General features: G+C 45.4%; 1 protein-coding gene across 1 annotated transcript in view; it reads right to left on the bottom strand.

The window, feature by feature from the left end:
- Window positions 1-26310, bottom strand: part of AKAP11 (A-kinase anchoring protein 11) — a 131346-nt gene that overhangs the window by 19795 nt on the left and 85241 nt on the right. Inside the window, 3 exon segments of the mRNA XM_030200544.1 lie at window positions 5810-5970; window positions 6247-6293; window positions 7034-7117. Of these exon segments, the coding sequence (XP_030056404.1) occupies window positions 5810-5970; window positions 6247-6293; window positions 7034-7117 (292 nt within the window).

Consider the following 26310-nt stretch of genomic DNA (forward strand, 5'->3'; position numbering starts at 1 on the left):
GCAATCAGAATCATGGTGCCTCGGTCTTGTTTGAGTTTCAACAAAGTCTTCCCCACCAGAGGGATGGGAGGATAAGCATACAGCAGGCCCTCCCCCCAATCCAGGAGGAAGGCATCCGATGCCAGTCTGCCGTGGGCCTGAAGCCTGGAACAGAACTGAGGGACTTTGTGGTTCACTCGAGATGCGAAGAGATCTACCAAGGGGGTGCCCCACGCTTGGAAGACCTGGCGCACCACTCGGGAGTTGAGCGACCACTCGTGAGGTTGCATAATCCTGCTCAACCTGTCGGCCAGACTGTTGTTTACGCCTGCCAGATATGTGGCTTGGAGCACCATGCCTTGACGGCGAGCCCAGAGCCACATGCTGACGGCTTCCTGACACAGGGGGCGAGATCCGGTGCCCCCCTGCTTGTTGACATAGTACATGGCAACCTGGTTGTCTGTCTGAATTTGGATAATTTGGTGGGACAGCCGATCTCTGAAAGCCTTCAGAGCGTTCCAGATCGCTCGTAACTCCAGAAGATTGATCTGCAGATCGCGTTCCTGGAGGGACCAGCTTCCTTGGGTGTGGAGCCCATCGACATGAGCTCCCCATCCCAGGAGGGACGCATCCGTGGTCAGCACTTTTTGTGGCTGAGTAATTTGGAAGGGACGTCCCAGAGTCAAATTGGAGCAAATCGTCCACCAATACAGGGAGTCGAGAAAACTCGTGGACAGGTGGATCACGTCCTCTAGACCTCCGGCGGCCTGATACCACTGAGAGGCCAGGGTCCATTGAGCAGATCTCATGTGAAGGCGGGCCATGGGAGTCACATGAACTGTGGAGGCCATGTGGCCCAGCAATCTCAACATCTGCCGAGCTGTAATCTGCTGGGACGCTCGCAACCGCGAGACGAGGGACAACAAGTTGTTGGCTCTCGTCTCTGGGAGATAGGCGCGAGCCGTCCGAGAATCCAGCAGAGCTCCTATGAATTCGAGTCTCTGCGCTGGGAGAAGGTGGGACTTTGGATAATTTATCACAAACCCCAGTAGTTCCAGTAGGCGAATAGTCATCCGCATGGACTGCAGGGCTCCTGCCTCTGATGTGTTCTTTACCAGCCAATCGTCGAGATATGGGAACACGTGCACCCCCAGCCTGCGGAGTGCCGCTGCTACCACAGCTAGGCACTTTGTGAACACCCTGGGCGCAGAGGCGAGCCCAAAGGGTAGCACACAGTACTGGAAGTGGCGTGTGCCCACCTGAAATCGCAGATACTGTCTGTGAGCTGGCAGTATCGGGATGTGTGTGTAGGCATCCTTCAAGTCCAGAGAGCATAGCCAATCGTTTTGCTGAATCATGGGGAGAAGGGTGCCCAGGGAAAGCATCCTGAACTTTTCTTTTTCGAGATATTTGTTCAGGGCCCTTAGGTCTAGGATGGGACGCATCCCCCCTGTTTTCTTTTCCACAAGGAAGTACCTGGAATAGAATCCCAGCCCTTCTTGCCCGGATGGCACGGGCTCGACCGCATTGGCGCTGAGAAGGGCGGAGAGTTCCTCTGCAAGTACCTTCTTGTGTTGGAAGCTGTAAGACTGAGCTCCCGGTGGACAATTTGGAGGACAATTTGGAGGTTTTGATGTCAAATTGAGGGTGTATCCCTGCCGGACTATTTGCAGAACCCACTGATCGGAGGTTATGAGAGGCCACCTTTGGTGAAAAGCTTTCAACCTCCCTCCGACTGGCAGGTCGCCCGGCACGGACACTTGGATGTCGGCTATGCTCTGCTGGAGCCAGTCAAAAGCTCGCCCCTTGCTTTTGCTGGGGAGCCGCGGGGCCTTGCTGAGTCGCACGCTGCTGACGAGAGCGAGCGCACTGGGGCTTAGCCTGGGCCGCAGGCTGTCGGGAAGGAGGATTGTACCTACGCTTGCCAGAAGAGTAGGGAACAGTCTTCCTTCCCCCGAAAAATCGTCTACCTGTAGAGGTAGAGGCTGAAGGCTGCCGGCGGGCGAATTTGTCGAATGCGGTGTCCCGCTGGTGGAGAGACTCTACCACCTGTTCAACTTTTTCGCCAAAAATATTGTCCGCACGGCAAGGCGAGTCCGCAATCCGCTGCTGGAGTCTATTCTCCAGGTCGGCGGCACGCAGCCATGAGAGCCTGCGCATCACCACACCTTGAGCAGCGGCCCTGGACGCAACATCAAAAGTGTCATAAACTCCTCTGGCCAGGAATTTTCTGCACGCCTTCAGCTGCCTGACCACCTCCTGAAAAGGCTTGGCTTGCTCGGGGGGAAGAGCATCAACCAAGCCCGCCAACTGCCGCACATTGTTCCGCATGTGTATGCTCGTGTAGAGCTGGTAAGACTGAATCTTGGACACGAGCATAGAGGAATGGTAGGCCTTCCTCCCAAAGGAGTCTAAGGTTCTAGCGTCCTTGCCCGGGGGCGCCGAAGCATGTTCCCTAGAACTCTTAGCCTTCTTTAGGGCCAAATCCACAACTCCAGAGTCATGAGGCAACTGAGTGCGCATCAGCTCTGGGTCCCCATGGATCCGGTACTGGGACTCGATCTTCTTGGGAATGTGGGGATTAGTTAAGGGTTTTGTCCAGTTCGCAAGCAATGTCTTTTTTAGGACATGGTGCAAGGGAACAGTGGACGCTTCCTTAGGTGGAGAAGGATAGTCCAGGAGCTCAAACATTTCAGCCCTGGGCTCGTCCTCCACAACCACCGGGAAGGGGATGGCCGTAGACATCTCCCGGACAAAGGAAGCGAAAGACAGGCTCTCAGGAGGAGAAAGCTGCCTTTCAGGAGAGGGAGTGGGATCAGACGGAAGACCCTCAGACTCCTCGTCAGAGAAATATCTGGGGTCTTCCTCTTCCTCCCACGAGGCCTCACCCTCGGTGTCAGACACAAGTTCCCGAACCTGTGTCTGCAACCTCGCCCTGCTCGACTCAGTGGAACCACGTCCACGACGGGGGCGTCGAGAGGAAGACTCCCTCGCCCGCATCGGCGAAGCTCCCTCCGCCGACGTAGTCGGGGAGCCCTCCTGGGAGGTGGCCGCGGTCGGCACCGCACGCGGTACCGACGTCGGGGACCTCAACCTGGGCGATGGGCCAGCCGGCGCCACGCTCGCGGTACCGGAGGCGCAAGCACCGCCGGTACCGGAGGGGTAGGGCGCAACAGCTCTCCCAGAATCTCTGGGAGAACGGCCCGGAGGCTCTCGTTCAGAGTGGCTGCAGAAAAAGGCTGAGAGGTCGATGCAGGCGTCGACGTCAGAACCTGTTCCGGGCGAGGAGGCTGTTCCGGGCTGTCCAGAGTGGAGCGCATCGACACCTCTTGAACAGAGGGTGAGCGGTCCTCTCGGTGCCGATGCCTGCTGGGTGCCGAATCCCTCGGCGACCCAGAGCTCTCGGTGCCGACACGGGGAGGAGACCGGTGTCGATGCTTCTTCGATTTCTTCCGAAGCATGTCACCGGAGCTCCCCGGCACCGACGAGGAGGACGTAGAATCCATCCGTCGCTTCCTCGGGGCCGAGACCGAAGAGGGTCGATCTCGGGGGGGCTGTACCGCAGGAGCCCTCAGGGTAGGAGGAGACCCACCCGAGGGCTCACCGCCATCAGCAGGGGAATGGACAGCCCTCACCTGCACTCCACTCGATGCACCACCGTCCGACGACATCAGGAGACGAGGTCCCGGTACCACCGACGTCGATGCAGCTATCCGATGTCTCGGCGCCGATGCAGAGGCCCGATGCCTCGATGCACTCGATGCAAGGGCGGCCGAGGAAGATGGTCTGGACGCTGACGACGTCGATGCACTCGAAGATCCCGGTGCCGATGCCGACGAAGAGCCCGAGAACAACACGTTCCACTGGGCTAGTCTCGCTACCTGAGTCCGCCTTTGAAGCAGGGAACACAGACTGCAGTTCTGAGGGCGGTGCTCAGCCCCCAGACACTGAAGACACGACGAGTGTCGATCAGTGAGCGAGATAACCCGGGCGCACTGGGTGCACTTCTTGAAGCCGCTGGAAGGCTTCGATGTCATGGGCGGAAAAATCACGCCGGCGAAATCAAAAGCCGAAATGGCGAAAATTGAAGCACCAAAATTTAGAGGGAGAAAAATCTCGACCGAGGCCGAAAGAGGCCTACCCCGACGACGAAAGAAAACTTATCGGGGCAAAAAGCTGGAAGTACGGGGAGGATTGACACGAAACCCGGGGAGGGTTTCCGGAGCACTTCCCGCACTAGAAGAAAGCTTTTCCGAAGAAAAAACACGCTCAAAAAAACTTTGGACGCACGAGGTCGACTTTCCGGGGCTCGACACGGCGAAAAAACGACCGTACCGAGTGCGGACAAAAGAAGACTGGCCGGCTCGAGCCGGTTTCGGGCGGGAAGACGGCCGCGTATGCGCGGTGCGCGCGGGCGCGCGAGGACTAGCAAAGGACTTTGCTAGTGAAGTTTCCGATTGGAGGGGCTGCCGTGGACGTCACCCATCAGTGAGAACAAGCAGCCTGCTTGTCCTCGGAGAATACACTGAAACCTTCTGCTCAGTGTGCTGCTGCGGCTCGGAAAGCGAATAGAATGTTGGGTATTATTAGGAAAGGTATGGAAAACAGGTGTGAGGATGTTATAATGCCGTTGTATCGCTCCATGGTGCGACTGCACCTTGAGTATTGTGTTCAATTCTGGTCGCCGCATCTCAAGAAAGATATAGTAGAATTGGAAAAGGTGCAGCGAAGGGCGACTAAAATGATAGCGGGGATGGGACGACTTCCCTATGAAGAAAGACTAAGGAGGCTAGGGCTTTTCAGCTTGGAGAAGAGACGGCTGAGGGGAGACATGATAGAGGTATATAAAATAATGAGTGGAGTGGAACAGGTGGATGTGAAATGGCTGTTCACGCTTTCCAAAAATACTAGAACTAGGGGGCATGCGATGAAACTACAGTGTAGTAAATTTAAAACAAATCAGAGAAAATTTTTTTTCACCCAACGCGTAATTAAACTCTGGAATTTGTTGCCGGAGAATGTGGTGAAGGCAGTTAGCTTGGCAGAGTTTAAAAAGGGGTTAGACTGTTTCCTAAAGGACAAGTCCATAAACCGCTACTAAATGGACTAGGGAAAAATCCACAATTCTGGGAATAACATGTATAGAATGTTTGTACGTTTGGGAAGCTTGCCAGGTGCCCTTGGCCTGGATTGGCCGCTGTCTTGGACAGGATGCTGGGCTCGATGGACCCTTGGTCTTTTCCCAGTGTGGCATTACTTATGTACTTATGTAAGAATGCTAAAACCCACTACATGACCACAGAATTATATGCAATTTTCTTCTAAAAATTATTAGCACATTTAACAGTAGTTTTACTATAATCCTCTTGGGCAGTGAGCAACCACCCACACTGAGCAGCAGATCATCATTATACAGATTCTCCCTTCTTGCCCTTTAATAGATGCAGTAGGAGACACACCTGTCTGACAGCAGACATAATAGCCTCTGTAACTTAGGCAGCTACATGTAAATGACAACAGACAGCTTGTTATGGGCAGCACTAGAATCTTCTCCTCCCAAATATCAGATAAAAGGAAATGGACCCTTTGTGTCCACAAAGAGGATGGAAAGGAGAGGTAACCAGAGGAATAGGAGAGATGCTATGAAATTAATCAAGACTTCCAGTTTAGCTATCTAGGGCAATGCACTGGATGCATTAGACGACCTGCTGAATGGAAACAAGCTATATCACTCAAACACTACAATTTTAACAAATTGATAGGACCTGGCAGCAAACTGATATAATATCGAAACCATCATGCAGTAAATGTGTAAAAGCCCAGAACTCACAAGAATCAACTCTTTTCTGACAGTTTCATGAAAATGAAGAAGAGACACTTCTGACTCAGATGCAGCAATCCACTGGAGAATTGTCCTTAGCTGTGGGTCCACTATACCCGACTCCATGTCAATGTTCATTATCACTAGCACCTTGTCAACTGGCCTCACACCTAAAAGAAAAGAAAATGATTAAATTGGCTCCAACTCTCTTGAGTAATAGATGTTACCAAAGCACAATAGCCAAGCATCATCACACTCTCTCCCCTCCCTTCCCCCCTTTGGGACTGTGGAAGCAACATTCTCAGCACCTATCAACTAAAGAATCAGGAGCCAGGGCAAGAAACAGGTCTTCCACTTAGTAGACTGCAGTGCTTCTGCTGGGACTGAGGCTTATCACAAACTTAAAACACAGTGATACAGGCAAGGTAATCTCAAATCCATATTACCATTAGTAGGGTTGTTGAGCTCTTCCTCCTTATCTTCTGCTCCATCACTGAAATTTTAAAACACAGAATGGTATATTTTAATATTTAACATTTATAACCCGCCTATTATAATAGTTCAGTACTTCTGGCATACATGTATAGCTAATGCTAGAACACAGGAATGATCAATGACAGAAATATTATGTATGTCTACATAATACTCCAGAAATGATTATGAAAAAAGCTTTGCTTCTCCTAATATTTCATGGAGGTTTCTGATCCAATAGTGAACATTTTATAAATGGATAAATTCTGGATACCAGATATCTATGATTTTCCATAGGTACATACACACATATATCCATATATATATACACACAAAGACATATATATCACACACATCATACATATCAAGAAAGCTTATGAATCTGGAATACAGTTTTACATTTCCCAAATAATTTGATGCAATACCCATCTGTTTAGTTTTCACTACTTAATTTACTAATTCAAAAACCTTCAGAAATTCCTTAGAAGCAAGCTTTTATTTCCAGCACAGATGAAACAATCCTTTGAAGTCTTGAAAGTGCAGTTAAAAGCAAGGCATGCATAGAAAATAAATCATAATTTGTTGATTAAAGGATATTTACATCCCAATATAGCAAAAGCCTATGGAAGTGAGTGTATGCAATAAAATCATATTCAAGGCTACAAACGTTCATGTATATGCATTAAGTCTTCTTTCTCAATTGATCAATTCATGCAATAATTATGAGGAACCTGTTTGCTTAGTTTTCTGGACTACACCAACCTGTCTGATGGTGGAAAGGATATATTCTCCTCATACATTTCCCCTTCTAAACCAAGACTGCTCCAGCTACTGCTGTTACCATTACTGCCAGGGGAAAAAAGAACAGCGCTGAATAGTAGCTCAAGAACATGGACAACCATCCATTGAGGTCCCTAAGAAATGACCCACTATTTTCCAAGCAGGTTCCATTACAATATATAGGATACAAGTCACAGCCGCGAGGCAAACAAACAAAACATATGGCCATGTGACTTTCTAATTTAGCAACAAGTAATAAAAATGAGCTTATATCCTAAACTAAGGTAGCATTTTATAAACATTTTCTTCTGAAAAATAAGGATATTATCTGATACTTAATAATCCTGCAGCAGAAAAAAACTGAAACAAAAAAATAAACCTGTTAACGTTACTTTCAAAAATTATACCTTTGGTCTTCACTCCCAGTTTCTGAGGGCTGCCCACAAGTCAGCTTTCAGGATATCCCTCATGAATATCCACAAGAGATATTTGCATACTATGGAGGTAGTAGGTATGTAAATCTCTTATATGAACGTTCATTAGGAATAACCTAAAAACCTGACTCATTGGTGGTCTTTGAGAACTGGGAGTGAAGACCACAAGGCATTATACCACTAAAGTCTGAAGAGCAAAATACCTAGATCAATGTAAGTTTTTTTTATTTTATTTTAACTCAAATTTCAAAACATACATTCAAGTGTCTACTCGAAAACAGGAATACAGAAAATATTTTTTAAAGAGGAAAACAATCAGGTAAAATACACAACTTTTAGCCCACCAAATAAAGAGGATCAAGGAAATCACATTCGATCAGAAACAAAAAAAAAAAATAATAATTCCTAGCTGGGAAAGAAAATAAGTATAACTAGTAGCAGAGAGTCACAGTACTAGGAGCCAGACATTTCATACCATCTACTTAGGGGTTGCCACCAAAAAAGCAGCTCCACCCCTTTCTAGCCATCAAGAAATCGAATAGCTGAAGGACCTCCATAATTTATATTTATATCTGTTTATTATTATAAAAATAGAAAAATATTTACATTACAACAACATAAACAGAGATATGAGCAAAGAAGAGATCTCACATGAGACATAATAATAATATGTATATTATAGGACTGAAAGGGCAAGCAACATAATCAAACCAATTATCCAGTGATAGGTCTTGTTTCTTATAGCCTCTCACGCCATTAGGTAAAAGTCCTTCAGCTATTAGATTACATTCATATAACTTCTCCCTCCCTATAACACCCCTCTGATGGGAACTGCAAAAAAACTCAAACTATGTGGAAGTTAGGCATTCACCTAAGTAATGCCAAATTACCTGTTTTTGGCCTGCATATATAGATATTTATTTGTTAATTTGTACCCCACATTTTCCCACCTATTTGTAGGCTCGATGTGGCTTACATAGTACCGGAGAGGCATTTGCAGATTCTGGTGTAAGCAAATACAAAGTGATGTTGTGGTAAGATAAAGTTCATGTGGTAAAGCCACATTAGGGAATCGTACAACGTAAGAGTTATGTTATGTCCATTTCGTACTTTAGTTTTGTTGTGTTGCAGAGATCAGGCATTTATGTTGGATTGGTAGGGTATGCCTTTTTAAACAGGTTAGTTTTTAGTTTTTTCTGGAAGTTTAGGTGATCTTACGTAGTTTTCAAGGCTTTTGGTAATGCGTTCCACAGTTGTGTGCTTATGTAGGAGAAGCTGGATGCATAAGTTGATTTGTATTTGAGTCCTTTGCAGCTTGGGTAGTGCAGATTTAGGTACGTCCGTGTTGATTCAGATGTGTTTCTAGTTGGTAGGTCGATCAAGTCGGTCATGTATCCTGGGTCTTCACCGTAGATAGTTTTGTGAACCAGAGTGCAGATTTTGAAAGCAATGCATTCTTTGGTTGGGAGGCAGTGTAGTTTTTCGCAGAGGGGTTTTGTGCTTTCAAATCGCGTTTTACAAATATAAGCCTAGCTGCCGTGTTTTAGAGCAGTCTGAAGTTTCTTTAATGTTTGTTCTTTGCATCCTGCATAAATTCCATTGCAGTAGTCTACATGGCTTAGTACCATTGATTGTATCAGGTTGCAAAATGTTTCCCTCGGGAAGAATTGTTTCACGCGTATCCTAGTTTGTAATGTTATTAGTCCAGCAACCTAGTTTACCTGGTGCCCAGGCAGTTGCCTAGGCATGGTATTGTGTTCCTGTGTATTATATTATTTTAGCTAACATTAGTGTAATAGTAAACTGCATACTTTTTGTTAAACTTAATTACATTCTGAGCTAAGTCAAAGTAAAAGCCAGATGCCTCACATTTCTTTCCATCTGATAAAGGAGAGAGGCCCCTGCCTCAAAACAGTTCTTTCCTACATGGTCAGGGATTTCCCTATTGGCTGAGAGCCAGGCTGGGTTGGTCAGAGATGAGGTATATCCTTGACAGCCTTTGTCTGTTTTGAAGCCCCTTTTTCCCTTTGCCTTTTTTCCTTGACTCTCTGCCTTTTCATTTATTGCACTGACATTTCTTTTGTTGGGACTGTGGCCTTTTTCATGAAAAGGAAGCTCTACAGCTAGGCAGAGCTCTGAAGACAGAAAGGAAGGATTTTTTGAGTTTGCTGTTCCCATATGTCACTGGTTTCTGACTTCTGACTTATATGCTTGTATTCCCGACAACTATGCTCACCTTAATCCTGTGAGATAACTTTTATTAGAATACTATAGATCAATTTGCATACTGTAGATCAATGTAAGTTATTTTACCTATATTAAATGTCTGAGTGTTATCTACACATGTCTCTGGGAAACATGGAGAGACAGTATAGACTGCAAGCAGTAAAGAGCTTACAGCAGGCTGCCTCACGACCTAGAGTGGGCAGACAGGACAGGCTGTAGCTGAGAGCTTGTAGTAGAGGCTGTCTAGCTGGTGGCCATAGAGGTTGTGGGTAAGTTACACGCAGACCTCACAGTGTAGGCAGCTGCCTAGGGGCTCGCATCACCCTCCTCCCCTACCCATATATAACTACCCCCTCCCTTTAACATCCCCCTCCCCACCCCACCCCATTTATCCACCAATCTAATCTACCCAAAAGGAAAGGAAACAACAAAAACAGACAAAAAATGGTGGAGATTTGAGAAAGGACGCTTCCACTTTCTCACTTCCATTCAATTACAATGTGTTAAACACTAAACTTCGGGTCTTAGAAGAAAGACTTAATATAAGGATCCCAAACTAACAGAAACTGCTTTTGGTGTTTATAGAACAAACAAGGTTTTTGTTTCTACATTAACATAATGTGGTGAAACATATTAACCAACCCCAGAATGAAGGCGAGTCTATTACAGTCCAAACCTTAAGACTAGTCTTCTTACCCAATAGGGTCACCTTGCGAATTCGTAAACAGCCTCCCCTGCTCTGCAATCCAAAAACCCCATGCTTATCCAGTAAAAAGCCTGATGCTGAGTGTGGTATTGAGGAACCCAGTACACACTCCAAGTACCGAACAATCAATCTCCAGAACACACACGCAAACAATAATGTGGGCATTACCAAAAAGCATGAAAGAAAGAGTTGGGAGCTTGAGTGCACTTCTGGCAAACAGGTGAATCGGTTCCACCCATTTAAAAATTTGGTTTGAGTGATATAGACATGATGAATCACCCTGAACTGAAATTCCCACAATTCAGGATTGACTATCAAATCTGGTATTCTAGATACTGATTTAAAAATATCCAAATAAGCAGGTGCTCTGTTTAGATCTCCACACCACTTTCCTGTCAATTCTGACTTTCGGAGGCGAGATATCTAGTAGAGCATTATGAAGTTCCGATAATGAAAGTCTATCCTTGCCAATCATTTTTAAAAACTAGGTAAATCTGGAGCTATGTCCCACTCTCAACCCCTGGAAGGAATGCTGCATTGCACCTAAGAGGTAAAAGATCAGATGTAGTGCAATCTACACCCCAATATCTGATCAAATCTTGCCACAATGCTCGCAAGGGTTGTAACAGAAAACTCTATTGTAGATACAATGGAAGGAGCTTCAAAGGTGTATACTGGTATATTGATTTTGACCAATAAAGGAACTGTGTCCCGTTTTTGAAGGCTCCTGGTGCTTTTGTTTCATTTCAATTATCTAATATAATAAAACGCACCGTGAACGTTCTAATGAGGACAACGTTCTGAAAGGGTTCGTGGGGTTCGTGGGTTCGTGGCGTTCGTGTTGTGAAGCCAGCAAGCCGTCTCTGCCCCGCCCTCGCGTCTAAACAAACAAATCCGGAAGCGAAGCGTCAGGGAAGGAGGCGGCGCTGAAGGGAAAGCTAGCAGTGTTGCCAGGTGGGCGGTTTTACCGCCCAATTGGGCGGTTTTCCGCGACCCGCCGCGGGAAATTTTTGCCCGCGGCGGGTTGCGGTTTTTTGGGCTGTTTTTGGGCTTCAGGGCGGTTTTTTCGGCCGCGGGGGGGCGGGGTTAGTGACGTTTTTTGGGCGGGGTTAGTGACGTTTTGGGCGGGGTTAGTGACGTGGGAGGCGGGGCCGATGACGGGGAGGCGGGGCCGGTGACGTGGGAGGCGGGGCCGATGACGGGGAGGCGGGGCCGGTGACGTGGGAGGCGGGGCCGATGACGGGGAGGCGGGGCCGGTGACGGCGGGGGCGGGGTTGATGACGGCGGGGGCGGGGTGATGACGCGGGGGTGGGGGTGTTAGGGGCGGGGTTTGTGTTTGGGCGGGTTTTGGGCTGGTTTTGGGGCTGGATTGGGCTGGCAAAAAATTTTCCACCTGGCAACCCTGAAAGCTAGACGTCGGGAGCGCCGCCTCCTTCCCTGACGCTTCGCTGCACGAACCGCCACGGAGGTAAAGTTAAAAAGAATAAAAAAAAGGGATGCATGGATGCGAAGGGGGGGGGGGGGGGGGGGGGGGGAGAAGAGGGCGGCCCAGGCTGGGACATGGCAGAGAGAGTAGCATGGATGCGAGGGGGGGGGGGTCATGGAAGGGCGAGAGGGGACTTGCTGGAAAAGGATGAATGGAGGCTGCAGGGGACAGAGGAGTATGGATGGGTATGGATTAGGAGGGCAGGGCACAGGGAGAGAGGGGAATTACTGGAAATGGATGAATGGAGGGGGCAGGGGACAGAGGAGTATGGATGGGCATGGATTGGGAGGGCAGGACTCAGGGAGAGAGGGAAATTGCTGGATAGGGAAAAATGGAGGGGCCAGGTGACAGATGAGCATGGATGGGCATGGATTGGAAGGGCAGGACTCAGGGAGAGGGGAATTGCTGGATAGGGATGAATGGAGGGGACAGATGGGCATGGATGGATATGGATTGCAGAGCAGGCCTCAGGCAGAGAGGGCAAATGCTGGATAGGGAAAAATGGAGGGGCCAGGTGACAGAGGAGCATGGATGGGCATGGATTGGAAGGGCAGGACTCAGGGAGAGGGGAATTGCTGGATAGGGATGAATGGAGGGGACAGATGGGCATGGATGGATATGGATTGCAGAGCAGGCCTCAGGCAGAGAAGGCAAATGCTGGATAGGGAAAAATGGATGGGCCAGGTGACAGAGGAGCATGGATGGGCATGGATTGGAAGGGCAGGACTCAGGGAGAGGGGAATTGCTGGATAGGGATGAATGGAGGGGACAGATGGGCATGGATGGATATGGATTGCAGAGCAGGCCTCAGGCAGAGAGGGGAAATGCTGGATAGGGAAAAATGGAGGGGCCAGGTGACAGATGAGCATGGATGGGCATGGATTGGAAGGGCAGGACTCAGGGAGAGGGGAATTGCTGGATAGGGATGAATGGAGGGGACAGATGGGCATGGATGGATATGGATTGCAGAGCAGGCCTCAGGCAGAGAGGGGAAATGCTGGATAGGGAAAAATGGAGGGGCCAGGTGACAGAGGAGCATGGCTGGCCATGGATTGGAAGGGCAGGACTCAGGGAGAGGGGAATTGCTGCATAGGGATGAATGGAGGGGACAGATGGCCATGGATGGATATGGATTGCAGGGCAGGCCTCAGGCAGAGAGGGGAAATGCTGGATAGGGATGAATGGAGGGGGCAGGTGACAGACAAACATGGATGGCCATGGATTGGGAGGGCAGGGCTCAGGGACAGAGGGGAATTGCTGGAAAAGGATGAATGGAGGGGGCAGGGGACAGATGGCCATGGATTGGAAGGGCACGGCTCACACTCTCTCTCTCATATACAATGTCTTTCTGACTCTCACTCTCACACACTGTCTCACACAGTATCACATTCACTCTCTATGTGCCACACAGTCACTCACACACTCGCTTGGTGTCATACACTCACTCTCACAGAGAATCTGTGTCTCACACACACACTCTCTCTGTTGCCCAGACACACACACTCTCTCTCATACACACACTCTCATTCTCACACACACTCTCTCACAAACACACTCACACCCAGACTCACTCTCTCTCTCACACACTCACACTTTCACTCTGACTCTCAAACAGTCACTCTCACATACTCTCCCAAACATACACACTCCAAGGAAAACCTTGCTAGCGCCCGTTTCATTTGTGTCAGAAACGGGCCTTTTTTACTAGTATTTATATAAATCAGGTAATCCCATTCCCCCTCTCCACCAATTACCCAATAACATTTTTAGAGTAGAGTAGTTTTAGGCTTTTTGCCACCCCAACAAAATTTTGATAATGGTCTATAAAAAATACAAAAATCTTTCTTCAGCAATTTAAGGAGCAGCATTTGCAATACATATAAGCCATCTTGGAAATCTAACCATTTTAAACAGATGGATCCTACCATGCAGACTAAGAAGAAGTTGTTGCCAACTTGATAAAGTTTCAGAAGCGGAAGTAAGCAAATGAGTACAATTAAGCAGATATAACTCTGTCATCTGCATCATCAGCTAGATCCCCAGATACCAGAAAGAATGATTTGCCCTTCGTAAAAGAAATTGCCCGATCCACCCCTGCTGAACCTCATCTGAAGAGGCCAGTGCCAGGGACTTCAACCAATTCAAGTTAAACCCTGAAAAGTCTCCATATTCAGCAAAAAGCTCTATCAACCCTGTAAGAGAAATTTAGGGATCAGTGATATGAACTAACAAGTCATCTGCAAATGCAGAAACTTTAAATTCTGACTGTTTGAAACATACCCCGCTTATATCTGGATTTGCTTGAATAATCCCTGATAAGGTATCCAAGGCCAAAACGAAAAGTAAAGGAGACAATGGACACCCCTGGCACGTGCCTCAACAGACAAGAAAGTACTATAAACATATCCCATTGACATACATTATAGTTTTGGGATCCGAGTATGAAACATGCACTACATCCTCAAAAAAACCTTCTACCCCATAAGGCCTAAATACAGCAAGTTTCAATAAACACAGTCGAATGTCTTCTCCACATCGAAACTCATTAGAAAGGGAAGATAAGCCCTAGTTTTGGACCATTTCCAAGGTAGCCAAAATTGACTGTATGTTTTTCGTGGCCATTCTACCCCTGACAAAACCTATATGGGAGCTCTCCACCAGCGAAGGCAACACTTGGGCCAAGCGATTGGCCATAACTTTTGCAAATAATTTTGTCTCAAAATTCAATAAAGACTTAAGTTGGTATGAAATGGGGGGGGGGGGGGGCAGAACTTGGGTCTTTGTCAGATTTTAATAATATCATTTGAGCAGTCTTCAAGGATTCTGGCATCACATTATTATTGACTATATAATTAAATTCAGGAGAGCAGGCCCAATCTTCTCCTGGTGAATTTTGAAAAAATTCAGCCTAGAACCCATCTGGACTGGGCACTTTATTAAAGGCACTTTCCTGTATGGCTAAGGCAAGTTCACCATCTGAGATTGGGGCATTAAGTAATATCTTATGAGCATTCAAGACTTTAGGTAAATTAAGATTTTCCAGAAATAAGGATCCATCTAAAGAGTCCTCGTCCGACGTTGCATATAAGGTCTCGTACAATTGTTTGAAAACTGAATTGATCTCTGAATCTAAATTGTTTATTTGCCCTGTTCTACCCTGCAATTGTTAAATCTTGGAAGGGCCTTTTTTAGATTTAACCAAATAAGCTAACAACTAGAAACTTCTGCTCCCATGAAGAAGTTGGTATTTATAATATGTCAAAGATTTAGCTGCTTGCTGGAGTAGTTCATTTAAATGCTGTTTTAGATGTAAAAGATTACTTTTATAATGTTCAGATTTGTGAAAAACCAACACTTGTTTTTCTAAAATCAAAATTTTTCCCTCATTTTCTTTTGCCTGGATGCATATGCTACGATTTCACCTCTAAGGGAAGCTTTGGCGGTTTCCCCAAAAGAGAACTGGCTGATTAACATGCACTTCATTATGAAATTTATAATTATTCCATTTTTCCAGTAAGAAGAAACAAAAAGATTGATCCCAATAAAGTGCAATGGGAAACTTCCACTGAAAACTATCCTGCCTCAGAGGACCTAGATGCACAGAAATCCAAACGACAGCATGGATCTATTTCCGCTAAAACCAAACTTGAAATAACTTCCGTGAAATGAATATGTAATCAACTCTTGATTGAGTGGAGTCAGCACGAGATAGATGAGTATAATAGTCTCCATGTGTCTTATTAAAATCAATAGTAATGCAAAACAATACTATTTTCTCTTAGTTATCACTTCCAGTGAGCTTTCCAAAAAGGCTGCCACATCCAATACTCCAACACTTACTGGTATTGAGTTCCTAATTCTTAACCAAAAGACAAATATTGTGCTCGGACTATAGGTGGTTCAAATTCAGTTGTAAATTTCAGAATTTCTCAATGATACTGCTTAAGTATTTAAAGAGGAGACACCAGAGGAGAGTAGGGAAAGTTAATAAATCTTAATTATTCCATCATAGTTGGTTAATAAATCTTAATTAGTCCATCATAGTTGGTTATCTAAATGTTCAGTCTTCTGAAGCATAACTCTCTGTTCTTAACAGTACACAGTTTCAATGTTAGGTTCTCAAATCTGTTCTTCCATTTTTACAAACTGTTATTTCTGTTTAAACAATTGCATAACCTCTGCTTCCACTTTAGCCTGGACTACCTCCGAACTATCAGAAAATACCTGAACAGTTTTGCTGGAGAGAAAAGAGTCCAGACCCTTAATGACATCCCACAAGGTGTCAATATTGACAATGGCTGATTTCTGCAACTGTCCAAAATATGCACAGAATCAAAGAGACCCTGCAACTTCAGATGTTTCAATAGTTTAAGGCTGATCCACTCCATCATTCACCTCCACAACTCAAGGAGGAGGACTACTTTGCAGAATTTTCCTTGCCCATCAGAGAAGACAATATTGCATTTTCTCTAATGTAGGCACTGCTATAGCTGATGATCTACTTCCAGCTCTTGGCAGAAGTAATCTCTCTTCCAGGTTAAGCAAAGCCTGGTCTGTATTCAGGTCCATCAAAACACCCAATAGACCACCTGAAGTCAGCGTGGCACATCCCTGGAGAACGATGCCCATGAACCAAAACCTAAACTCTGAGGTTAAGATTGGGTCTTTCCTTTCCTCTTCTCCACTGCAAGAATGCAGTTGTGGTTTGAAGTGCTGCTCACATAGGCACCAGCACAGGAGCCCTCACTCGCCAACATCTGCCTTTCATGCCATCTTGACCTCCCCTAGATCAATGTAATTTAAAAACAGCAGACAAGAGAGTATTTGTTTTTAAAGAAAATATTAAAATGCAGAAAGAAATGTATGCATACGATCTTTTTTTTTTTTTAAAACAAGAAGACTACAAAACATTGTGAATCTGGACAAGTTACTTAACCCTCCATTGCCCGAGGTACAAAATAAGTATCTGTATTTAAAATATAAACCACTTTGACTGTAACCACAGAACAGCAGTATAGCAAATCCCATCCCATTCCCTTACACATAAATACCGAGTGTAAATATCTAAAACTATTGACTCTCTGTCTCCTAATACTAGACCATTAGGGATAAATATTCAAAAGGGTACCTAACTACTAACGTAGTCCACAAAATCCCTGCCAGTTTTCAAACAAGTACCCATACAGGACTAGATTCTGTAAATGGCGCTTAGCACTATTCTGTAAAACGGCACTCAAAGCTAGGTGCCAGGATTCACAACTTTTTAGGCCTGGCCATTTACACCAAATGAAACCAGGTGTAAGTCCCTGTGCCTAAATTAGGCACAGAATCCCCCCTATTCTATAACAATGCACATAACTTGTAGAAATGCCCCTGATCCTACTACAGCTGTGCCCTTTTTGATCTTCATGTAAATTTACACACACAGATTTTATGGTTAAATATTTTTCATTCAGTCATCAACAACCAATTCAATATATAAGGTAGCAATTACTCAGTTAGTACAACAGTACAAAGACAGACAAATGATGACCAAAAGATCAGTTTTCTGTTTCATTCCCCCCCCCCCCCCCCCCCCCCCCGTGCAAGAAGTGTGCTAAAATGCACATGAAAGAATATTACAAGTCTCGATCATGGCCACTCAACATCATACCAGTTCCACAAACACATGTGCTCCCAACCACTAAGAAGAGCAGCTCTGCCCAGGGCCTTCAGTTATGAAACATCCAAATCATTTAAGATGACAGGACGGACTCTCGGTGGCAAGGTCACCAAATCTTCAAAAATCTCTTCTTCACAGCCAGTTCTCTAAGGACTGCAGTCATCTTCTCCGACGTGTGTAGATTTTAATTAATGCCAATTAGCACCAATGATTGTTACGGCTCAGTGATTGCCATTAATTGGTTCATTATCCAATTAAATTGCATATGCAAATCGGGCACGTGCCATTTACAGAAACCAGGGGATAGTCTGTATCTGAAGACTAGATGTTCTGCAGAAAAAAAACAAGTTACTTAGCTGTAGCAGGTATTCTCTGTGGACTGCAGGATGCAAGTACTCAAGGATGAGTGACAGTACAGAAATTCTCCATTTTAGAACAATCTGGAAGCTTCTGAGAAGTACTCCATAGATTTTCTTGTCCAATTGTTAGATTTGGCATTGTTAAATAATTGTTTAATAATAAGATCTGTCTACAGTTATGAGGAGTTACAATGGGCACTTACTGCAAATTTATTCATGGCCAATTTGGAAGAACAATGCATTTATACTAAGAACAATTTTCAAGCAGCCATTTGTTGGCTGAGATATATTGATGGTGTGTTTGTTATATGGATTGAAACTGAGAGTGAACTGAGTCGGGGGGGGGGAGGGGGGTCCGCTGGACCGCCAGCCCCCGTGTCGCTGGCTGGGGGTCAGGGTTCTGCTTATGCAGGGGGGGGTGGTTGTACTGGGAGGCCTGCTAGCATGCAAATGCATGCTAGACAGGGCTCACCATTCCTCCCAATGGTGTGCAAACCCTAATGCCAACTCCGAGCTGGCATAGGGTTTGTTGTGGACAGCGTGCCAATTTTTGGTGCGCTGCTTGCTGATCATTGAGGAGGAATATGTTTAGCAAGAATTTGCATGCTACTTGCACTAAGAGCCCCGTTTAGCGTGCATTTGAATGCTACTTGCGTTCAGAACTCGCTAACGCACTGTTTCACGGACTTGGGGGCTCTGATCATGCGGTGGTAGCAAACGCAGGCGCTAGTATGGCGCTAATAGCCTCTAGCGCCCACGTTTGCGTCTGATCATCTGCCCATGCATTATCTAATTTCTTGATGTACCACCCTTTGAGATACATCAAAGCAATTTCCAGTCGAAAATAAAAACCCATCATTGTAGCAGACATGCATTCTTTTTTTATTATTTATAGATATTAAAAATACTTACAAGAAAACTCTTGTGATGAAAAATGGAACAGATTAAACATTATATCATACAAATAAAGAAAAGAAAATATATTCCTTATCCCATCCATTTCAAGTCCACAAAGTTAGAGAGAAAGCAAGGTACAATTCCATGAAATCAAATATATATATATATATATATATATATATATATATATATAATACATTTTAAGGAATGTGACTAATTTAATTAGAAAAAGAAGATACGCATAATAAGCCTAACTTTATCACGGAGTAGATGTAGATAAAGCTGTTAATGAATGTTTAGGAGTAACAGGCGTCTTAGAATCTAGAAAAGCACTCAGGTGGGATGAGTCCTAGAAAATATATTTAAATCAAGGTAAGATATACACAAAAAGTAGCACATATGAGTTTGTCTTGTTGGGCAGACTGGATGGACCGTGCAGGTCTTTTTCTGCCGTCCTCTACTATGTTACTATCCAGCTTATTTTCGAAAGTGATCGCCGGCCATTTCCCGACATAAATCGGGAGATGGCCGGCGATTTCGGAAAAGCGGTGAAATCGGTATAATGGAAAGCTGCTTTTTTGACAGCATCGCCGCTTTCCTGTCACTTCGCCGGCGAAAGTTCAAGGGGGCGTGTTGGTAGATTAGCGAAGGCGGGACATGGCCGGGCATAGGTGTGGCTGCCAGATGGCCGGCTTTTGCCGATAATGGAAAAAAAAAAGCGGCGTTAAGCAGTATTTCGACGGCTTTACTTGGTCCTTTTATTTTCAGGACCAAGCCTCAAAAGGTGCTCCAACTCACCAGATGACCACTGGAGGGAATGGGGGATGACCTCCCCATACTCCCCCAGTGGTCACCAACCCCCTTCCAAACTAAAAACATGAAACTAAAAACCTTTTTTGCCAGCCTGTATGCCAGCCTCAAATGCCGTACCCACCTCCATGACAGCAGAATGTGTTGTATCCTCCGACAGCCTTTCCCTGGTTGCGATGTGGCTCTCAGGTGAGAGTGACACCTTTTCTGTTAGGTGCCCTGCAGAGTCACATTACCAATGCATTGTGTTGGGTGTAGGGTACTGGGCTCTACTCCCATGGTGCTTTTCCCCCCTGCCAACCAGGTCAGAGTGTGCCCTGTTTTGTTTCCTGTTGTAGTCCATGTGGTAGTGCCATTTTTGTAAGCCAGTTTTAGTTCCCTTTCCTGTGTTACCCACGTTAGAGAACGTAGGTCTTACTTGCATGGTGCTGAAAGAGGGCATTGTACACCCTTGTGCCAGCTCTGACCTACTGCTAATTTTAGTACCAGGGGACTCTTTGCCAGTGAGGCACAACCTCTGATCTGCAGTTAACTGTGAGTAAACATGCTTATTTCACGAAAGGACTTTTTCAGAGAGATTAGTCTTCAGGTGTGAACTGGTGTGCCAAAGTTATACAACAAATAAAAAAGGTGGGAATATAAGCCAGGCTATCCAAAGAATGGAACCAAATAATGTTTAAAAAAACGAAGTTTAATAATTTCCAAGTAAATAATGATATAACAATGCATAAAAAATGACTCGACACAACGTTGTGTTTCGGCCAAACAGGCCTACATCAGGAGTCTATAAACATAAACAAACAATAAACAAATTATTAAACTTCGTTTTTTTAAACATTATTTGGTTCCATTCTTTGGATAGCCTGGCTTATATTCCCACCTTTTTTATTTGTTATTTCACGCATCGTGGGATCTATTGAGTTCTCCACTTTTTGTGGATTTTTAGTGCCAAAGTTATACAGCAGCAATAAGTCCTAGAGGATGTATGCAGGTCCCTGGAGCAATTTTAGTGGGTGCAGTACATTTGTGGGTAGTGAGTTTGAGGGGGGGGGGGTTGGGGGGCTCAGCTCCCAAAGTAAGGGAGCTATGCACGAGGGAGCTTTTCTGAAGTCCACCGCAGTGACCCCTAGGGTGGCTGGTTGGTGCCCTGGCATGTCTGGGGGCCAGTGCACTAAAAATGCTGGCTCCTCCCACGGCCAAATGCCTTGGATTTGGCCGGGGTTTGAGATGGCCGACATAACTTTCCATTATCGCTCAAAAACGAAGCCGGCCATCTCAAACCCGGCCAAATCCAAGGCATTTGGCTGGCCGGAACCGTATTGTCGAAACAAAAGATGGCCGGCCATCTTTTTTGAAAATACGGGTCTGGCCAGCTGTTTGCGGCGCCGCCAAAATACATCGCCGGCCATGTATTTCGCCGGCGCCGTTCGATTATGCCCCTCCATGTTACTCCCAACTGCAAAACCCTAGGACGGAGCTTTAGAAATGCTTCCCTCTTTCGTGTTGTTCTAGTAATGTCAGGAAATATCCTAATTTTATTATTCATAAAAAGTTTATCTCTATGACGAAAAAAACAGTCTAAGCACCCAATCTCGGTCAGGTTCCAAGATGAAAGAGACGATTAAAGTAGCTGGTGTCCCCTTCTCATCTTCTTGAATTATTTGCGTTAAATTCAATATATCAAAGGATGTTTCAGGTCTTTGTTCATTTTGATCCATTCTTACTTTTTGTTCTTTTTTAAATGGTGGTAGATAATAAATTTTTGACACAGGTGGATATGCTTGTTCAGGAATTTTTAAGAACATTTCCAATGGACCCACCGATGAAGTTTTTGGAAAATTAATTAATTTAAGAGTCTTAATTCTTAGTTGATTTTCTAAATTCTCTATTTTTTGATGCAATAAAGTATTTTCCTTTATCAAATTAGCTTGTAACTGCTGACATGATTTTATATTTTAAGTATTTGATATTAAGGTTTTCTCATTGTCAGACTTCCTTTTTTCTAAGTTTGAAATCTTTTCCTCTGGTATTTTAATAGTTTGGGACACCATAGACAGTTTCTGTGAAAAAGAATTTTCTAGTCCTACTAGGGCCTCCCATATGGATTCGAGTGTTATTATTGCAGGTTTAAGAGGTAAAAAGGGCTTTCTAGTCGTCAATAGTTCAAGTATCTCTCCTTCAGACCCTTTCTCTCCTTGAGCTGCTATTACTTCTTCCAGGGCGCCTGTTTCTTCCTTTTTCTTTCCTCCGACGGCATTACTCGGCGATCCTTGGCTGGCAGCGGACTCCTCTGCAGGAAGCATTCTTGGGTCAGTAACGCCGAGTGTCTCCTGCCCCTGCTGCCGCCCCCATACCGGCATCGTCGGAGGTCTCGGTTCCTCAGGACTTAGCATGATATCTGCCTCTAGTTGGAGAGGCGAGGAACCTCCTGTCGCCCCTTCTAGCAGTGAGGTATTTAATCCCGAACTCCCTCTAGGCTCAGTAAAGCGGTCCATCAGCCCCGTAGGTCTTGCAGCTGTTGAAGAGATTACCCACTGCTTTCCTCTCCGCTTCGGCATCGGTTTCAGGTATCCAATATTTATTTAAGGAGAAACGGGTAGAGAGCCGCTTTACAGCGTTCTCTTCAGGACGCCATCTTGTTTTCTCTCCGACATGCATTCTTAATTCTATACTTTAGCAAGCAGTGAAAATTTATATAGGAGAAATGCTAAAGCATACCTAAAACGAAGAGATGAGGTACACCCTTAACACTGGAGACCAATGGGACAAATAAACATAAGTAAAACAAAACTGCCATAGTTCAGCAAGTCCATGTGTACCTAACCCCTGTGTTTAATTTAACATGCTCATTCATTATAAAGTCAAAAATAAATTTTAATTAAAATTTAAACTACAGCAAACCTCCTATTCCAAAGATAGCACTAGGTAAGCTATTAAAAACAAAACTAATGCAGCAACATCCTAGAACTGTAAAATTAGGCACAGTTTTTCACTTCATGTTCTGTTAAAGAAGACTACTATTCTATTAGAGAACAGTTTTTCTATCTTGTGGCTGAATGAAACAAGGAACCACAGATACGATGGCAGATAAAGATTACAAGGCCCCATCTAGTCTGCACATTTTTGCTTTCTGTGAAATGTCAACCATATTCTATCTTTGCCTTGCCCTTGCTTCCCCACAACTAATTATCCTCTGTACCTGGTTCTAGGCATTAACTTCTGTTACTATTTTTACCCCTACCACTTCTGCTAGGAGGCCATACTACACATTCATCACCTTTCAGCCTCACACTCCTCCTCCTCAAAATCATTTCCACTGAAAGCAGCTAACAGCGTTAAATCATTAAAAAACTAAAGTAAAATAAATGAAAGTTTTAGAATACGCGCTGCTAAGGCTATTCAGTCACAAGAATGCTGGTTTAAGGTTAGTTTATTTAATCACTTAGGAGTTCATTTTCAAAACACACAGACTTACAAAGTTACATATGGGCTCATTTTCGAAAGAGAAGGACACCCATCTTTTGACATAAATCGGAAGATGGGCGTTCTTCTCACAGGGTCATCCAAATCGGTATAATCGAAAGCCGATTTTGGACATCCCCAACTGCAGTCCGTCGCAGGGACGGCCAAAGTTCAAGGGGGCATATCGGAGGCGTAGCGAAGGCGGGACATGGGCGTGCCTAACACGTGTGCGTCCTCAACCCATAATCGAAAGAAATAAGGACGAACACTTGGACGACTTTACCTGGTCGTGTTTTCTTACGATCAAGGGGCAAAAAGGTGCCCGAAATGACCAGATGACCACCAGAGAGAATCGGGGATGACCTCCCCTTACTCCCCCCCAGTGGTCACTAACACCCTCAAAAAACATGTTTAAAAATATTTCGTGCCAGCCTCAGATGTCATACTCAGGTCCATCATAGCAGTATGCCGGTACCTGGAACAGTTTTAGTGGGTGCAGTGCACTTCAGGCTGGCGGACCCAGGTCCATCCCCCCCTACCTGTTACGTTTGTGAAGAAAACAGCGATCCCTCCAAAACCCACCACAAACCCATTGTACCCACATCTAGGTGCCCCCATGGGTTGGGGGACTCAGCACTCAAGGTAAGGGAGCTATGTACCTGGGAGCAATTTATGAAGTCCACTGCAGTGCCCCCTAGGGTGCCCGATTGGTGTCCTGGCATGTCAGGGGGACCAGTGCACTACAAATGCTGGCTCCTCCCACGATCAAATGGCTTGCATTTGGTCGTTTCTGAGATGGACGTCCTTGGTTTCCATTATCGACGAAAATCAGAAACGAACAAGTCTAGAGACGAGCATCTCTAAGGACGACCAAATTTCAGGATTTGGGCGTCCCTGACCATATTATCAAAACGAAAGATAGACGTCCATCTTGTTTCAAAAATACGGGTTTCCCCGCCCCTGGATGGGGACGTTTTGCGAGGACGTCCCTTTCTGTTATGCCCCTCATAGTAACCTATGTAACTTTGTAAGTCTATGTGCTTTGAAAATGAGCCTCTATATATACTACCATGAAAGAAGTTTACAATAAGGAACACCAATAAAAAGGGAAGAAAGCGGAACCCTAGGGAGAAAGGAGGCTGTAACAAATGCTGGAATGTAGCCAGGGATGTCATCAGGACAGGCAGCTACTCAGAGATGTCATCTATATGCCCCTGGGGCTTATAAAAAATTTTTGTCAGGCAGACATATGCCTGAAGAACAGTGTCCAAAAGGAAAACACTTATTTGGAACAACGAAAAAGCAGTGAAGGATCTGCTGGTGCCAGTCTCACTGGTTTTTGGCGAACTACCTCATTTTTTCTTTTTCCTGGTCAGTATCCCACTGGGCAAACAGAAAATCAAACAGAAGCAAAGACATCCACTGTTTCCCTATGAACAGCTGAAATTGGACTTACAATAGTTTAAAAAATTAAAAGTCATACTATTAAGGCTAAAGTAAGTAGGCAAACTTTACAAACAATGAAAATAAAAGAAAGCATGTGCTTACTATTCATAGAATCTAATACATTCCCGTCCATGAAAAACTCTTGTCTACAAGACATCTATTTGTAAGGTGAGTTAATTCTGCAGAAAGCACAACCTCAGAGAAAATACAGCATTTGATAGGATTTAGTATTTCCTTAGATATTTAGTACCATCATAATGTACAATAATTGTTCAGATTTACTGAACTTGTACAGTAATCCTCTACAGATTACTCTACAATAGCTATAGCATTTGTGTGTGTGCCTTCACCTCTCATCTACATTCCTTCTACCCAATAAAAGTTCTTATCCAACATGATCCATTTTTAACACTTGGAAATTCACAAAACCCAGATATAATGGCCAAAAAAAGATGCAGTCTTCTACTCCCCTCCTTTCTCTCACCTAGTCCTTCACCTCAAATTGGGGATGTGGTGGTGAGAGCAGCAGTCAGCATAGGGCCAGTTAGTCAGCACATGCTCAGAGTAGAAAAAAGTGCACACAGTCCATACAGGAGGAGGGGCATAGGACCAAGGAAGACTTTGGACAAAACAGTAGCCCAGCAAGGGTTGTTTCTGGCACCCCCTCTTCCCTTTTAGGCTGACAGGGAAAGGGGAGTACGGTACTGGCTGCTCCTGTTTACCCCTTATTGCCTGCCCTGAATGGGGCTAAGAGTACACAGACTGCTGGTTGTTGGAATTCAGCTTCTCTAATTTTCTAACCTCATTTGTGGTCATGACCCATACTATGGGAGCCAGTGAAAACTTCCAAAGAGGGGCATAATCGAAAGGGGTGCCTAAGTTTTGCAGAGGACGTCCTCACAAGACGTCCCGGCGAAGGGGCGGGGAAACCCATATTATCGAAACAAGATGGGCGTCCATCTTTCGTTTTGATAATATGGTCGGGGATGCCCAAATCTTGACATTTAGGTCGTCCCTAGAGATTGTCGTCCTTAGACTTGGTCGTTTCTGATTTTCGGCGATAATGGAAACTAAGGACACCCATCTCAGAAACGACCAAATGCAAGCATTCAGTGCACTGGTCCCCCTGACATGCCAGGACACCAACCGGGCACCCTAGGGGGCACTGCAGTGGACTTTAGAAAAAGCTCCCAGGGACATAGATGTCTTAACTAGTGTGCTAAGCCCCCAAAACCCACTACCCACAACTGTACACCACTACCATAGCCCTTACAGGTGAAGGGGGACATCTACATGTGGGTACAGTGGATTTTGGAGGGCTCACATTTACCACCACAAGTGTATCAGGCAGGGGGGGTGGGCCTGGGTCCGCCTGCCTGAAGTGCACTGCACCCACTAAAACTGTTCCAGGTACCTGCATACTGCTATGATGGACCTTAGTATGACATTTGAGGCTGGCATACAGGCTGGAAGGGGGTTAGTGACCACTGGGGGAGTAAGGGGAGGTCATTCTCGAGTCCCTCCGGTGGTCATCTGGTCAATTCGGGCACCTTTTTGTGCCTTGGTCATAAGAAAAACTGGACTAAGTCAAGTTGTCCAAATGCTCATCAGGGACGCCCTTTTATTTTCCCCATTATGGGTCGAGGACGCCCACGTGTTAGGCACGCCCAAGTCCCGCCTTCACTACGCCTCTGACACGCCCCCAGGTACTTTGGTCATCCCCGCAACAGAAAGCAGTTGGGGACGCCCAAAATCGGCTTTTGATTATGCC

This window comes from Microcaecilia unicolor, chromosome 4, assembly GCF_901765095.1.
Source record: "Microcaecilia unicolor chromosome 4, aMicUni1.1, whole genome shotgun sequence".
NCBI lineage: Eukaryota > Metazoa > Chordata > Amphibia > Gymnophiona > Siphonopidae > Microcaecilia > Microcaecilia unicolor.